At 55.0% G+C, this 15,554-nt stretch overlaps 6 protein-coding genes across 6 annotated transcripts; 4 read left to right on the top strand and 2 right to left on the bottom strand.

Annotated features, from left to right (window-relative positions):
- Positions 1-192: 192 nt before the first annotated feature.
- Positions 193-935, top strand: G647_07820 (uncharacterized protein; the record flags this gene model as incomplete). The annotated part of the gene is made up of 2 exons (XM_008732132.1): positions 193-566; positions 623-935. The coding sequence occupies 2 exons, from the start codon at positions 193-195 to the stop codon at positions 933-935; spliced, it is 687 nt and encodes a 228-aa protein (XP_008730354.1).
- Positions 936-1,437: 502 nt separating this feature from the next.
- G647_07819 (uncharacterized protein) lies at positions 1,438-1,768 on the bottom strand (the record flags this gene model as incomplete). Its single annotated transcript, XM_008732131.1, has 2 exons — positions 1,438-1,573; positions 1,683-1,768. The coding sequence occupies 2 exons, from the start codon at positions 1,766-1,768 to the stop codon at positions 1,438-1,440; spliced, it is 222 nt and encodes a 73-aa protein (XP_008730353.1).
- A 768-nt stretch (positions 1,769-2,536) lies between these two features.
- Positions 2,537-3,431, bottom strand: G647_07818 (uncharacterized protein; the record flags this gene model as incomplete). Its single annotated transcript, XM_008732130.1, has 2 exons — positions 2,537-2,756; positions 2,854-3,431. 2 exons carry the CDS (start codon positions 3,429-3,431, stop codon positions 2,537-2,539), a joined length of 798 nt encoding a protein of 265 aa, XP_008730352.1.
- A 1,748-nt stretch (positions 3,432-5,179) lies between these two features.
- Positions 5,180-7,132, top strand: G647_07817 (uncharacterized protein; the record flags this gene model as incomplete). The annotated part of the gene is made up of 3 exons (XM_008732129.1): positions 5,180-5,362; positions 5,427-5,779; positions 5,833-7,132. The coding sequence occupies 3 exons, from the start codon at positions 5,180-5,182 to the stop codon at positions 7,130-7,132; spliced, it is 1,836 nt and encodes a 611-aa protein (XP_008730351.1).
- Positions 7,133-10,153: 3,021 nt separating this feature from the next.
- Positions 10,154-10,966, top strand: G647_07816 (uncharacterized protein; the record flags this gene model as incomplete). The annotated part of the gene is made up of 1 exon (XM_008732128.1): positions 10,154-10,966. One exon carries the CDS (start codon positions 10,154-10,156, stop codon positions 10,964-10,966), a length of 813 nt encoding a protein of 270 aa, XP_008730350.1.
- A 2,129-nt stretch (positions 10,967-13,095) lies between these two features.
- G647_07815 (protein LDB19) lies at positions 13,096-14,781 on the top strand (the record flags this gene model as incomplete). The annotated part of the gene is made up of 1 exon (XM_008732127.1): positions 13,096-14,781. One exon carries the CDS (start codon positions 13,096-13,098, stop codon positions 14,779-14,781), a length of 1,686 nt encoding a protein of 561 aa, XP_008730349.1.
- Positions 14,782-15,554: the final 773 nt, after the last annotated feature.

Raw genomic sequence — 15,554 nt, 5'->3', positions numbered from 1 at the left:
TCCAGGAATCCGTAGAATAGTCAGCGAGAGGAAGGAAAAAGAGTTATGCTTCTCACGTGACTGCGCAGGTGGATGACACGCACTAGTCCTTTCCTGGAAGCTCAGCTTGGCGGCGTCGATCGTTGCGCAAGTCAATCGACGTCGGACGACATCAGTCCTCTCTCACATTCGTACGCCAATCACACAAGCACAATGTCGCTGCTCCGGACGCAGAGCTCCTTGCGGCTCTCGAGGACATGCACCCAAATCCCGAGATCCACGAGACATGTCTCTCAGACACCTTACCGGCGAATAGGCGACCCTGACCCGAGAGCCATCCCGGACGTCGAAGCTATGAAGATGACCGAAGACCAGGCGTCAATGGTCGCCGTCGATCACAAGCCCGGGCCGGCCGTTCAGAAATACCACCCCGATCACCAGCCAGATTATACCGCGACGGTCGACCACGGCACGTCGGCGTACTCGCCGGTACCGAGGAGGGTCATGGACGGCAGTGAGCCGGGTCATTTCACACCTGCGGCTGTGGTTTCGGGCGCGCCCGTGGATCTACAGGCTCGAACAGTCAGGTAAGAGGTAAACAATCGCACAAGCGGCGCAGCCTCTGACTCGGGGGTGCGCACAGAATCTACAGACCCGTCCGTCCGGCCACCCAGTCCGGTACCTGGGGCTCCCATGCATGGCGCATGGATTGGGACGTGCTCGGCAAGGGCCATCGCTGGGAGAACCCGCTGATGGGATGGCAGTCGTCGGCCGATTTCATGCAAGGGACGAAAATTCAGTTCAAGTCAAAGGAGGATGCCATTGCGTTTGCGGAGAAACAGGGTTATGAGTGGTATGTGCAGGAGCCGCAGGAGAGGAGGGTGGTGCCCAAGGCGTATGCGAACAACTTCCTGCATGAGTCGGGGACGAGATTGAAGCATATCAAGACGAAGTAGATGAGGTGAGGTGGACAGGGTAGCGACAGACGGCACACAAAGCTGCTGTTTGCTCTCCGCAAGAGCTATATTGCATTGTACATACTGGCACCGCCAGCCTGGGAAGAAGAGGATAAAAACCACCAATCCAAAGCTTCCTGGTAGCCTCTTACTTTGTTGAGAGTCCCCAGGAAGATGTTCAATCTCAGCGCCGCCAGTGCCCGCTTGCTTGGAGATTGTCTAAGTCACTGGCTGAAGCAATTGCACTCTGGCAGAGTACCACACCATTCAGCTTTTCTTCCACGAAGCCTTGGACCCTCAATTCAGCATAGTACGAATGCAATCGCAAATTCTAGGTAATAGTATTCTTGGTCATTGGGTCATCAAACATCGTCTAACAAGAGCACAGCGCGTTAAGATATTGTACAAGGGTATCACGTCAATCGCCTTCTTCGCCCATCATCCGCGCTCTTCATACAACGTATGCTGGGCCGCTCTGATTCCACATTCAAACAAAGTTGGCTCAGTAGTTGTGCTTGGCGGCATGCTTGTGAACGTCTGCTTGCCGGTTGTAATTCGTCTCGTGCACCTTGTCCTTCATGGCATTACCGGCGGCTCGCAGTCGAGTCGAGCTTCGAACATTGGGATCTTTGGCGATTCTGCGCCACACACACACACAGTCAGTAAAGGGCCCATCGGAACCTGACACTCCTGGTAACCTCGGAAAGTGCCATAGAAGGGACAGCGACGATGGCGGGCAAAACATACGATTTATTGGTCTCCTTGCTCGCGGAGTGGGCACCGCCCTTGGTTTTGTTGGAGATCCAGTTACTCGCCGATCTTAATGAGTTCATGTTTGCTGGAAGTTGTGTTGGGCTTGTGGACACTACGAGGTAGGGTGTAGTGGTATCGTGGGACCGTGGTTGGGTGGATTGTCTTTAGGGTATCGATGTGCGTCTGTGGTGGAGTTGCAATGGTCAAAGGGGAAGACTAATCTGCTGATATATACCCCAGAGATGTGGCTTGGTGGTGGTTTCGTCCATGTAGCTGCGTGCATCGTTTCTGCCGCGGACAGCTGTGGCTGCAAGCACAAACGACGATGTCATCCCGCACTGTTGGCAACATGATCGTGCAGAGGCTGCAGCGAGGAATGCGCTAGAACGTGTCCACAACCTATCAGGGCGGCACTCGCTGCTAAGGAAACCTGCTTGGATATGAGCCTGCTGACCGATGACGGCAGTGGGAGCAGCAGACTGGGTGCCAGGGATCTTGCGATGAGAGACGGGAGCCAGATCGAGGAGTGAGCGACGTCATCGTGGCGCTGAGGCTGCCGCGACAGCCACGCAGCCTTGCGTCCGAGGCGCGTCAGCATTGTGTTGAGCCACAGCTCGGTCAGGCTGAAGTAACAAGCTGCATTATTCCGTGCGATTACCACTATGGACTACGAGATGCTTAGATGGGACAAAGACAAAACCCTGGACTCTGGGTACCATCTCGGCTCCTCAGATGCTGAGTATCAGATCCGCCAATAGCCTGAACGGAGTTGCTGTGCGTCCACACCCACTCGTCGCAGTGTGTGAAAAGGAAGTGCATTCCACCGTCCTGCTGCGTCCGAGGCCAACTCACTGAGCACATTCTTTGAACTTGCACTTCAGACTGACTATGCCTTCGTCGTTGAACCCCTCGTTCAGCAGCAACATGCTTTTCCCGTAATCCGCAATTCCGGGATAGCGGAATCTGTCGTCGATTGTCTGCCAGCCGTCCTTGTTGCAGTTTTTCTTCTCATAGATTGTGCAGCATAGGCCTTTGTCGGGACCCATCGAGCCCTTCCAGTTGTAAACACTACAGTGGAGTCATACGTTAGCATTTGGGGTCAATCTCTTATGCGCCCATTGGCCCACAGGACGAGCTGGATGGGGAGAAGCTGGACTGAACTCACGCGTTGTAACACTGGCTCTCCGACTTGATCTCGGTCCACTTGCATGGGGCAACAAAGTTGTGATTCATGCATTCGTAGATCCCTTTGACACCTCGACGATTGTGGTGGTGTCTGCCCTCATGCTCCTGGCTGTTGGTCTCGTTAGCCCCTCCAAGCATCTTGCGCATCTGAGAGAGTATTGGATCGTCGTGGTCTAGGTCGATGCTAGGGTTTGCGTCCCGGGTGTGATGGCGATCGTGGTGACCGTCGTCTCCGTCCGTGCCTGGAGATTGTACATGCTCCCATTTGCGGTTGCGGTGATCCTCGTCGCGGGCCTGGTGTAGGCTGTACTTGTTCTTATCATTGTCCATGCCTGCAGTGGCTCTGTGCCCATCGTCCCCGGCACCACCTTTGCCAGCTTTTTGCCAGGTACCATGTTCATGTGGTCCAGCACCATCACCTGCCGCAGCCCAGCCAGGTCCGCCATGGTCGGCGATGTTGGCTGTAGAGCCGCCAGGCTTCTCTGCTTGGGTCGAGGCAGGCGATGCGACAGCCAGGGTGGCTAATGAAGCCAGTAAAATGTGTTTGAGAGCAACCATTAGTGCGAATTGTGTTCAGAGCCCAGTAAAGTCACTGAGTTCAGTGGTACAACAGGAGACTGAGATGCGCGCTTCAACAACATCCTATATGTAACCATGGCTGTTGGGAGCCAGCACCACGCCACAGGGCTTTGTTCGAGGACTGTTTGGTGGGCCATCCTGGCCTTGAACAAACGCACTCTACCGCATTCGAAGAGCCAAGCTGCTCTCAGTGTATGAGGCCACACAGCTGTGCCATTCACTGAGAGACGATGCACGCATAGCGCTGGAGAGACGGGCAACTGGAACAAAGGCTGGATCTTGATATTGTTCTCCCGGCATGAAAGGCTCGCGCCTTAGTATTGTTCTCTCAGGTATGGAGAAGACCACTTAGTATTGTTCTCCTCGGATGCCGAAGCTTTGCCGGAGCAGCTTCCGGGTTGTGCGGGTTCAACCAGCACAAACCGTTGCAATTCATAGTCCAGGCGGCTCTCGTGCTGAGTAGTAGCAGGGGAGACTTGTGCTTGCGGTCAGCCGGCTCACTGTTTCTGAGGGACAGAATGTCCCATGGCATTTCTTGGCATGACAACGGAACTTCTTTGCCGCCCAAAGCATCATACAGACTGTAAGTCCCGACAGCTACCGAAATAAATCACTGCTGATTCATGCTATGCGCAGCAAGTGTTGTGTATGATGGACTTGTACTCCGTAGCAGCTTCATAGTGGTTCGCGACCCCATGGCCAAGATATTAGCGGTTGCTTTTCATGCCCACAACCGTGCAACTTAGGTCGAGGGTGAAGCATTGAAGTCCGCAGCCGCGATGGTACTGTGGAGATGCAGCACTGATGTCAAATTCGTGCTCTGGTGACCCAGTGTATTCGGTCCTGTTGATGCCTCTGACCCCAACCGGTCCATCCGGTACGGGGTGCACTATGGTCGAGCCTTTGTGCTCGCCAAGTTGAGATGGTCATCGGGGAGAGCGCGGGTAGGCCCATGCAAACGTGACGTGGCTGGCCTCCTCATGAGGCAGCTGGTTGAGGCGGCACGCCTCAGGGTCTTCTCGGCGTTGGCTTCATCCCCGGCTGCTCGCGGCTGACTCGAGTCGAGTTGGGGAATAGCGACATACTGGCGAGTTTGAGCCGTCGACTAATCTGGACTGATAGTATTCTGAGTGCAAGGTATTAACAGGCGCTTTTCGCATCGCGAGTGACGCCTAGCCTAAGCGAGCCGCCATTTCTGTCGTGCGGCATGGGGAGGGAGCAGCGCAGCCATAATCAGGCTGAAGAACCGAATGCGCTAGCAAAGCCAAGCTCAACGGAACGCGGCACATCGCAGCAATGATTGGCCGGATTACAGTTCCCCAATTTTAGACCCACAGCAGCTGCGGGATAAATCCAACTACTCCGGACTGCCGGCGACTTTCCGTCTGCGGTCCGAGAACCTCGTACTCCCTCCCACGCAATCAGTCTCAAGCTTCTCCAACTCGTTGCTTGGGGTGCTTGAGTTCCACATGCTTTGATCCTTGCCTGGGCGTGTGCCCCCGGAGCCCCGGCACAGGGCTGCCTGATCCTCTTTTGCGGAGGCCTTGGCGGCCTCCTCCTCTTGATGACTGTCCCCGTTCATTCCCCGGACTCGGAGTCTGGGGTCTGGAGTTTCAAAATGCATAAACAAACGGTCTCCGGACAACACGCTACCTGATATTCTTGAACAGAAGCTCTGAATCTATCTGGCTGGCGGACCATCGTACCTTGCCTCGAATTGAAACACCATGACCGACGCCACAGCAAGGAAAGAGATGGCAAACAGGTCCGAGGAGATCGAATCCGCCCCAGCGCCACGACAGGAGCTGGGGATGACTGAGGATATTGAGGATGACCCTCATCGTGCTGCTTTGGAGCTCAACCCTGAGGTCGCTGACAAAATCACCTGGTCGACGACATTGTCGGTCTTCGTAAGTAGACTGCCAGCTCGGTCGAAAAGCCATTCGCATTTGCGCTGACGCTTGTCTGCCACAGTTCTTGGGCTTGTCATTCACAGGATGTATCTCGACCGCATTTCTGCTTGCCTCTTCGATCCTGGTTCCAATAGGCACTGCCCTTGGTGATTTGGTACCCATTGGCTGGATCGCCTCTTCCTGGGCCGTCACATCAGCAGTCAGCATGTCCCTCGGAGGTGGCCTCAGCGACATCTTCGGCCGTCGCTATGTCATCATGGCAGGACAATTGCTCAACATCGTCGGTGCCATTGTCAGTGCGACAGCTCAGAAAGTGACACACGTGATTGCCGGGTCTGCCGTCGTTGGTTTCGGTGCTGGCTTGGTTTTCGTTGCGTATGCCGGTATTCCTGAAATTCTGCCCAACAAATACCGGTGAGTTATGTTCATGCAGCAGTCTTGTCACATCAGCTGACCTTCGTTCACAGTGGAATGGGTCTAGCGTGGACGGAATTCTGCATCACAATTCCATGGGGTTTACTGGCCACGCTCCTGGCAAATCAGCTCAACGAGCATGCCACCTGGCGTTGGGTGTATTACCTGTCTATTATCTATGCAGCAGTCTGCTTTGTTGGAACGGCTATCTTCTATTTCCCGCCTGCTCGTCCACGGAAAGACTACGACAAGACCAGGTGGGAGGAATTTTGTGAGCTGGACTTTATCGGTTACATCCTGTATGCTGGAGGCTTGACTGTCTTCCTCATCGGACTGAGCTGGGCTGGGGAAGAAGACCATGCCTGGAGCTCGGCCTCTGTCGTTGCACCGATCGTGTTGGGTGGTCTGGTCTTCATTGGCACCTTCGTCTACGACTGGACTGTCAAGCCCAAGCTTCCTTTGATGCCACTCCACATCTTCCGCATGGTCCGGGAATTCACCATCTTGCTGGTCGCGCTCTTCGTGTCCGGCATGGTCTTTTTCGCCATGGTGTCTCTCCTTCCGCAAGCGACCGAGTCGGTTTACGACAGCGATCCCATCAAGCTTGGAGTGGCTTTGATTCCCAACGGTGTTGGTCAATTCATCGGTGGCGCCGTCCTTCCGGCGTTGGTTCACAAGATCAAGCATATCCGAGCTCAGATCGTGGTTGCGCTGTGCATCCAGACCCTGTTCTCAGCTCTGTACGCTTATGGCATCATCCCTCACCACAAGGCCGCCTGGGTGATCTTCCAGTTTTTCGGCATGATGTGCTTTTCATGGATCACCCTGTGCTCCTACGTGGTGGTAGGGCTACACGTGCCTCATAGGGATCTGGGCATCGCTTCTGGACTGGTCGGGACATTCCGCAACACCGGCGGCAGCGTCGGCATCTCCATTTTCAACACCATCCGAAATGGTGTTCTCAGCGGGCAACTGGTACCACGCATCCTGGCGGCCGCTACGGCCAATGGATTCCGTGGCGACGCAGACGCAACCGAAGCGCTTGTCACAGCTGTTACAAACAATGCAAGGGGCGTGCCAGGCGCCTTTGCAGAAATTCAAGGCGCCACTCCGGCCCTGATCCATGCGACCTCGGAGGCATACAAATCGGCATATGGCTACGCGTATCAGCGAGTGTTCTTCAGCACTATTCCTTTTGGCGTGATCGCCATTATTGCGGCTTTTTTCATTAAGGACGCCTCGGAATACTTGACGAACCATACCGCAGTAAACATGGAGAAGAACGTGCTTGGAGAGAGACCACAAACTAACAAGGCCGTGGACGTGGAGCAGCCAGAGAAGAAGGCAACTTGAATTTGCGTTACGGCTCTGGAGACCGGACTTGCGTAGGTTTCGCTCTGCTTCTATTGAGCTGTCCCTTGGCGTCACCATCCATTCCTGGAGGATTGATCTGCCTTCAGTTCGTCTTAGAAGGACGGACAGACGGATAGGTCCCCGCGTGCCCGGTATCTAGCATAAACCCGCGACTTCAATACACAAATATATTGCTTTATCCAGCAGGAATCACCTCTCCGGCCTGACCTCCACACTACAAGTACGTAGCTAACTAATGCAGCCCTGGAGTTCGGCCAGACTGTCAGACCCTGAAGCCATATGCCCATACAAGCAGCACTCCATTCTTGTAACAGCCGCGAGATCCGACTTGCCGAAACAGTGAACTTAAAATCGCGGCTGGCGTGGCTTGTCGCAAACTGCCCGGCCATCCATCAAGATGGGAAGTCATCGACCGTATGCGACTACCGACCTTTCTTTCCGGAATATACCCGTCGGATTCTGGTGTTACAGCGCGTATATCGGAGAAGATGTTGTCTCTCAGAGATTCAGCCTCGTAGTCGATCTCGCGCAGTACCCTGACAAGCCGCCGGGGCGCCGCAGGGACAGGCTGGAGCCCCATCCGGGGCCCCAGACCAACGAGGCTGTCTCCAACTTTTCTTAGAGGCCTACCATAGGCGATCTGGCGGCTGTTGGTCCCTCAGCATAGTATCACATCTCAATCGTCCCCGGAAGCGGCACCCCCTTTTTTGCAAAACCTTGCCGACAGTAAAGAAGGAACCTAAGCCCAATGCGTGTTGAATGCCCAACCGCGCCCCCGGAGTGACTGTCTCAGCAGTTGGCCGGCACAATAGCGGTCGGATAAAGCTCTTTCGCGGCAGGAACCTGTACGTCGAGTCTCGGCAGATGCGGATCTAGCGTGACAGCATTCCCCTGTCCTTGGAAATCGGCGGGATCGTGTACCTCTTGGGTGGAAACCGATGCAGAGCACCAGTCTACCTTTTGGGGACGCCTATCAATGATATCAATGAATCGTACTCCAGAGAAGCCGAGGAGTCTCCAAGGCCACAGGCTGAGGAGGCCGTGACGGGGCCCCGGAACCGAAGAACGTCGGATAAGGGACAAGGACGGCATAGAATCACGCGGGAGAGATTATTCCTATACGGGACAACCCGCTGTGAGAGCAGCGAGGTTGTCCAGGACGGTCGTTGCTCCTTTTCTCGACACGACGTTCGCGGGGGGAGAAAGCCATCGATCGAGTTCTAAGGTGGTGCATGCTGTCCCTTCACTCCCCGTGTGGGCTGTTGAAACTTCAAAATCATGCCGCCGTGCCCTCACGAGCTACATACAGCAGCGATACCGTCACGAAAGGTAGGTAGCTTTCTGTCGTGCCCTATAGCCTCATTCCATCTGGGTACAGTATGTAAGTACTCAGACATTGAAGACCGACGCGGCCTGGCAGGTCCGGCTGAGTCTTCCCATGGGATGAGGGACAAGGCTGCGGACGTCCCTTTGCCTCTCAGCGGGAGGAACAGTCAAATGCTGGACGTTCTCTCATGTTCCATCCTATCATTTTGCGAAACAAGTAAGGTATCAATCACAGATTTCGCGTTTCCACGCTACTCAATTCTTCAAGCGCTTGCTGATCACCACAGATACAGAAGGCCAGTTCGTCCAGTCCTAATCAACCCGCTGAAGCTGAACAATGGTCAGTGGCATATCCGGCGTCGACGACGAAGCCTCCTCCCCTACAAATCAAAGCAACAATCCCGCGCTCTACTACAACCGCACGCGGCACAACAGTTGTGGATCGGCGGGCATTCAAGTTTCCTTACAAGACTATTAGATTTAACAAGGGCAGTAAGTGGGTTGGAACAGTGTTCGCCGTGAGCAATATTTCGACGTCACTCAAAGGGAATCTGAATACAACCAAGGGAGAATCGTGCTGGCTTTCAGCATTCCGTGACGAGCTGGACCAACAACAACGCCAGTGGAATCCCGACAATGGCAGAAGCGAGATATTCCGTTCGATTCCGACGGTGAAGGGGAAGGGAACAAGGAGCGAAACCCGGGAAAAGTCCAAACAGCTGAAGCTAGCTTCCCAAAGTCCACTCAATAACACCAAAACGAAGCCAGGGCACAACGTTACGAAGTGACCACCAGTCACCCGATCGCGCTGTCTCTGCCCGGCAACGATCAGGCTCAGGCACTGCTCGACCATCAGGTGAACGAAGCCATGGAGCAAACAATCGGGCATTCCCTTTCCCCCTAACCAATGCGGGCTCCATCAGGCCAAACACCTTCCCAACAAGACCCGCTGCCACGAGGCACTTTCTCTAACCACATGCAATAGACTCCACACCGAGGGAGCCACCGGACCCCTAGTCAGGGTTCTTCAGCTGGTAACAGTAACGACCACACGGGGGGGAGCCAGCAAGCCTCTGGGCAGGACAATTTCTCTGATATCATGTAACAAATCCACACGCGGGCTGCCAACAACCGATACCCAGGGCACTGCTTTCCGACGACATGCCAGATCCACACAGAAGGCATCAACAATCCTGTAGGCGCGGTTCTAAAAGTGCCAGATTTTCACCTCCTAGGAAGTTGCGGAATGCCATAAGTATGCTCCGGTTATTACCCCTCGCACTCATTATTCAACGGGATTATTGTCACGACTGTAGTATTACCGCTTTTGTTGTTGTGTCTGTCCTGAACGGGGCGTGCACAAAATAGTGAAGATGTTCTAGTAAATCGTTCTAGGGGAAGACGCGGAATGTGCGAGATAATTGATGTTGGTCACGATGGGAACACACGAGAAGACTACACCGCGTAAGCATCGCACGATACTCGTAGGGCAGACACGACGTAGCGAGCCAGTTACGAGGCTCTAGTAAGAGGGGCTGTGGGGATTACTGTAACTCGCAGCGCGGCGCCAAGCACAAGCACAAGCACAAGCACAAAGCCGCATCAATACCTCCGACTCCGTAGCTCATTGCAGTCCGACTGCCCTACCGCGTCGATTGGAAGACTTTACGAACGATGAACCGCAAACAACGCCGCGCAAGGGACTCAACCGACCACATCAGCACGGCGGACGATATCCCGCTCGCGCCGCCGCCCGAGAAGACGAAGACCCGGGACCCAAAGACAAAGACACTCTTGGAAATCGCGGCCGAGCGACAGGCCGAACTACTCGGCTCAAAGTCTGGGATTCACGCCGCGCAGACCCCGATCGACGCCGACGCCCTCAAGCCAGAGAACATCGTACAGGTGAAGATCGGGCCGGATGGATCGATCGTCCCGGATTCGAGCGCAATCGCCGCCGCAACCGCAACCGCCACCGCCATGTCTGGTACGCCAGGAGGCTCCAGCTCCAGCTCCAGCTCAGAAGCCGTATCAGACACCCCCTGGCTGGACACCATCCTGCTGGCCTCGTCGCTGGGCGCCGTGCACTTCACGCTGTCCGTGCTGGCCATGCACCAGTACGCCGAAGAACTGCAGTTCCAGCCGCTGGTGGTGCAGACGCTGGGCATCGCCTTCCCGACGTTGACGGTGCTGATCGCGCTGTTCCACGGCGACTTGCTCCCGGCGTCGCTCGCGAGGCTGTCCCCGCCCGCGAAGGGCTGGGTCGTCGCCGCGCGATCGCTCGTCTATCTCGTCGTGGCGAACGTGGCGGGCTGTTATTTGATTTGGCTGACCAACGACAAGGGCTACTATGCTGTCATGAAGAACGCGCCGAGCGTCGGCACGATCTGGGTGTGGGCCGTGTTGGAGATGGGGTTGTTGGGCGCGTTGGCCGGCGTGTTGGGGCCCGGGGTCTATGCTTGGTGGTTTGGGTATGGGATTATGTGAATGCGTGCAAGGGCACAATATGTGTGTTGGTGAAGCTGTTTTGCAGAATTCTCAAGTATGGCTCCGCTAGGGATCAAAAGATATGCCGGTCAGGCACGAAGCCCAAAATCTGGCATTCTCCTGCTAGATGGCTATTACGTTAGAGGCATGTGATTTTGGCTCGGTAGCCTAACCAGCAGGTTCTAATGGCCGCCCTACGAGCGTGGCCCGAAATGGACTGCAGTGGCCGTTGTTCCTACGACTTACCTGTGAGAAACTTGTACGAGGTACGGCGGCACTCAAGCTAGGGTACTCAGGTACGATCGCGATCACGATCTTCTGCGGCACAGACAGGGCGTCCAGTGGTGATTGGTGACGCTAAGGGCAGGTTAATAATGGGAGACTTCTCCGGTCACTCCGTTCAACGCCCCGGAGATGGCGGAGATGCTGAAAAATGCTTCCCCTCTTTGTGCCACCTGTCACACCACGGAGTGCGATGTCGCGGCTGGTACGAGCTACAAAGTTCAACGGTGTTTGCGGCGTTCCACCAAACCTTGAGACCATCGTACAAACCACTGCGCACATCTAGGGGCGGGCGTTACCTCTAGAAATCCCGCACGTTCTCGAACATCCGGTGATTTTAGCGGTGACCGTGGTGTCGAAGGAATGCCCCAACAACTGATCAACACTGCCCTACAGCAGAGTGCACTTCTATCCTGGATGCCATGCGGTCCGAGATGCATTTTCGGTTGTCCGTGACGATGTGCGAAGGCCCGCATCGGAGAACACCGATCTCACTTGTCGGGAAGAGACATGTCCCAAAACAGGAGACTCCGCATGGAAAATTTTCCACGGGTGGTACAAAAGGCTCGCTGGGGGCCACATTCCTGGAAGCAGACCGCGAGATGGCTTTCCGGTGGATATAATGGAATAATTATCGAGTAATAGTAGCGAGGAAACGGGAGGTACGATCCCAGCAAAAGGTATTCTCCGATGCACGTGGGAAAAATTTTCGTGTGACGAGGCGCGTCAGAATGGTGAAATCGTCTGAGTCACGCCATGTCACATCGTCCAACGAGCAGCTGGATCTCAGGGTCTGACAGATGGAGAGCGGAATACGGCGTCGAAGTCACGATGCGCCTGGCGCGCTCTGTGCGAGCCACCGTCGACTCCTCGTACGTGCTCTGTACATCGCTGTCAAGATGCTCCTCGATCAACATCACCTTCAGATCCAACTGAAGGTAAAGTGAGCCTAGGCGAGCCTTGGAGGAATTGCGGGGTGCAGAATTGTGGCGCCTCTTGGCCGCCTTCATTGGGCTTTGGGCGGGACTTGGGGGCCCGCGGGCCCTTAGCGATCCCATAGCGCGGGCAGGGATGCCATCGCCTCGCTTGACCGCTGGCACGGGCACCGGTCTGGGAGGGGCTGACTCTTGATTCACTTTGCCATCAAAAATCACAAGTCAGCTGGTCGCCATTGCCGTTTCCAGTTGGCGGACCGCAGCAATAAGCCACGCAAGGCAACTGCGACGCCAATCCACAAGGCTCGAACCTGACGAGGTTTTCACCGGGATTGCGTTTTTTCACACGCGTGATTGATCCAATCGCCGACACCGCCTGGGTTTGTTGGAGCAGGAACCTTCCAAGAATACATGTCGTTCGTGATGTCAGCTACGAACAAATTGGTAGTCCTGTCGTACACCGAACCTGGCACCATTCGGACCACTTCTCCGGTCGGTGGTGCCCTGAGAGACAAATTAAGTGGTAGCATTGGTGTCCCTTGCGTCTAGCCGCTGTCACTTTGCCCTGATCGAGGTTTCCATTATTCATACCTCATCTATTCGGACAGGCCATGCCCAACGCGACAGAGCATACAAAGATGTGCGCGTATGCCTCATGTGTGTGAGAAAATCTCTTCTCACCTGCCGCTGGACTTTTTCGCAGCCATCACAAGAATGCGCCGGGACGTCGATTAGACTCAGCCGGCTATCGTTTCCTCTTAGCCGTCGCCAACGTCATAGGCTTCACCTCCAGGTTTCTCCTTCCCGCAGTGGTTGTGGGCGACGAAAGCCACCCCCACCTGCTCGAATTCGCCTGCGCGCCTATTCGCCTGCGCCCAGGCGTCATCGCCGTCCAATTTGCGGCAGTGCATCATGCCGTCGCGTATCCAAGGCACATCTCCTTCTCCGCGACAAGCGCCCAGTACCGTCAATGATGTGGTCAATGCTCTCCAGCGCAAGTTGACCAGCAACCACATTGAAACGTCCGTCACGCCTCCGAGAAGACCGTCATTCTCGATGGATTCATTACTCCATCCCAAAAAGGACAAGAAACACGAAGAGCCCAAAGACCGCGACGCCAGCAGTCCCAAGCGTTTGTCCCTAACCGGCCGCCATGCGAGCAAATCCAAGGACAACGCAGCTGCTCGTTCGCCGCGAGTCACTGCAGCTCAACCCGGTCGCTTCGAGATGATCATTGAATCCCCGCCGTTGGTTCTGTATGGGAGCACTAGCAATTCCAGTGGAGCATTACTATCGGGCCGCCTGAAATTCCTAGTCAGCGATCCAACCGGCGAGGTGCGACTGAACAATTTCCACATGGTGCTGAGAGCCATCAGTACTTCCAAGAAGCCAGTTGGCAAAGACTGCAGGGAATGCAGCGAGAAGGTCGAGATCCTCAAGACTTGGGAATTCCTCTCCGAACCGCGAACGTTCCACTCTGGCAAAGACAACCAATTCCCCTACTCTTTCCTCTTCCCGGGCCATCTCCCCGCCTCGACACAATCGCAGCTGGCGTCAATCCAATACTGGCTCCTGGCAACGGGGACGACTTCGCATGGCGAGGAGATTACCCTGACTCACCCATTGACCGTTCAACGAGCAATTCAGCCGGGTCCCGACAAGTCAAGCATTAGGATCTTCCCGCCGACCAATCTTACCGGGCGAGTGCAGCTTCCTCCTGTCGTCCATCCCATTGGAGTCTTCCCAGTCACAATGTCGTTAAGCGGCGTCGTGGAAAAGAAGTCCGAAAGTCAGACTCGGTGGAGGCTGAGAAAAATGACCTGGCGGGTCGAGGAGCACTCCAAGGCAATATCGAACCCGTGCCCCAAGCATGCCCACAAGGTCAGCGAGGGCAAGTCGATCCTCCACCAGGAAACGAAAGTTCTCGGCAACGACGAGTTGAAGGGTGGCTGGAAGAGTGACTTTGATACGATCGGAGGCGAAATCACCATGGAGTTCGAGGCGTCTTTGACGACTAAGAGCGGCCAACGACCCACCTGCGACGTGGATTCGCCGACAGGAATCGAAGTCAAGCACAATCTGGTCATCGAGTTGATCGTCGCCGAGGAGTTTTGCCCGAACAAGAATCTCTCCATGGTCACGCCTACTGGTGCTGCTCGCGTGCTCAGGATGCAGTTCGGATTGGTTGTTACCGAACGAGCCGGCATGGGCATTAGCTGGGACGAAGAAATGCCACCTGTTTACGAAGATGTTCCACCGAGTCCACCCGGATACGGCAGCGCCGACAGGAATGACGGCGCATGGGGTGGCGCGGTCATCGAAGACTACCACGGCGAGTTGCCCGAGTATGAAGATCTCGAGAGCATGGGCAACGAGGAATCTCATGCTGGTTCGCGCAATATCGGCCTTCCAATGCGGGAGAGCCAACCTCCATCTGGGCGATTCAGTCCCGTCAGAAGACCTTTGGCGGGATTGACGAACGACGAGCTTGGAGCCGAGCCTCCTCGCTACACCTTGAACAGAGGAGAGTCGGGAGACCGGCAACAGTCTGGCCCACAAGAAGATGATGCCGAAGGCAGCACGTCGACTGCGCGATAATGATTGGAGCAGGGCAGCAGTGGCACGTGTACTCTGCACGCAGCAACCCGTGTTCCCAGGAATATTCGACCCCACCATATACTATTCACAATGATACACGACAGCGGACGACATGACACGAAACGATTAATCCCACCTTCCCCGGACTGTTGCGCAGCGCAACATAGGCTCGTTATTGTTGATTTGGCGGTTGCAAAAAGCATTGATACCCAGGATCGTTTCTCTGGTTGGTCGTTGAAGCATCATGAGCACAGCAGCAAGCGTATTGGTTGTTGAGTCCTTGGGCGTTGAGAGCGTTTCCTCTGGAGATGTCGCTATTCTGACGACTGGTCCCTTTATTGAATTTTATCTTTTCTACATGACTGGGAAGGCCAGGCATGAAGGCATGAAAGGCAAGACATAAGATGTCGCCACAGTTTGGCTGATGCTCATAAGCGTCCCAGGTCGCTCGTACCATTACGATCGTGTACAATAAGCAGTACGAAGTAATCTACCTCTGACAAGCACGAAGCGCAGTCGACGCCGGTCAAGCTCTACGAGTGCATCGGTTGTGGATGATTGTGATGTATCGCCCATTCCATTCCTCCTGAACGGTTCACCAGCGCCACATTTAGGCACAAGTCTCATGCGATACCTACTATCACAGTACAATATGTTGCTGCAGTAATTACCGTCTGTGCACAGCTTTAGGTAGAATCAGTGAGTGGATACACGCATCAAGTACGGCGTATGAACGAGAGACTTGTCCTCATCTTGACCAGCCGGAATGAGGA

Source organism: Cladophialophora carrionii (genome assembly GCF_000365165.1).
Source record: "Cladophialophora carrionii CBS 160.54 unplaced genomic scaffold supercont1.6, whole genome shotgun sequence".
NCBI lineage: Eukaryota > Fungi > Ascomycota > Eurotiomycetes > Chaetothyriales > Herpotrichiellaceae > Cladophialophora > Cladophialophora carrionii.
This window is presented reverse-complemented; position numbering and strand designations above follow the sequence as displayed.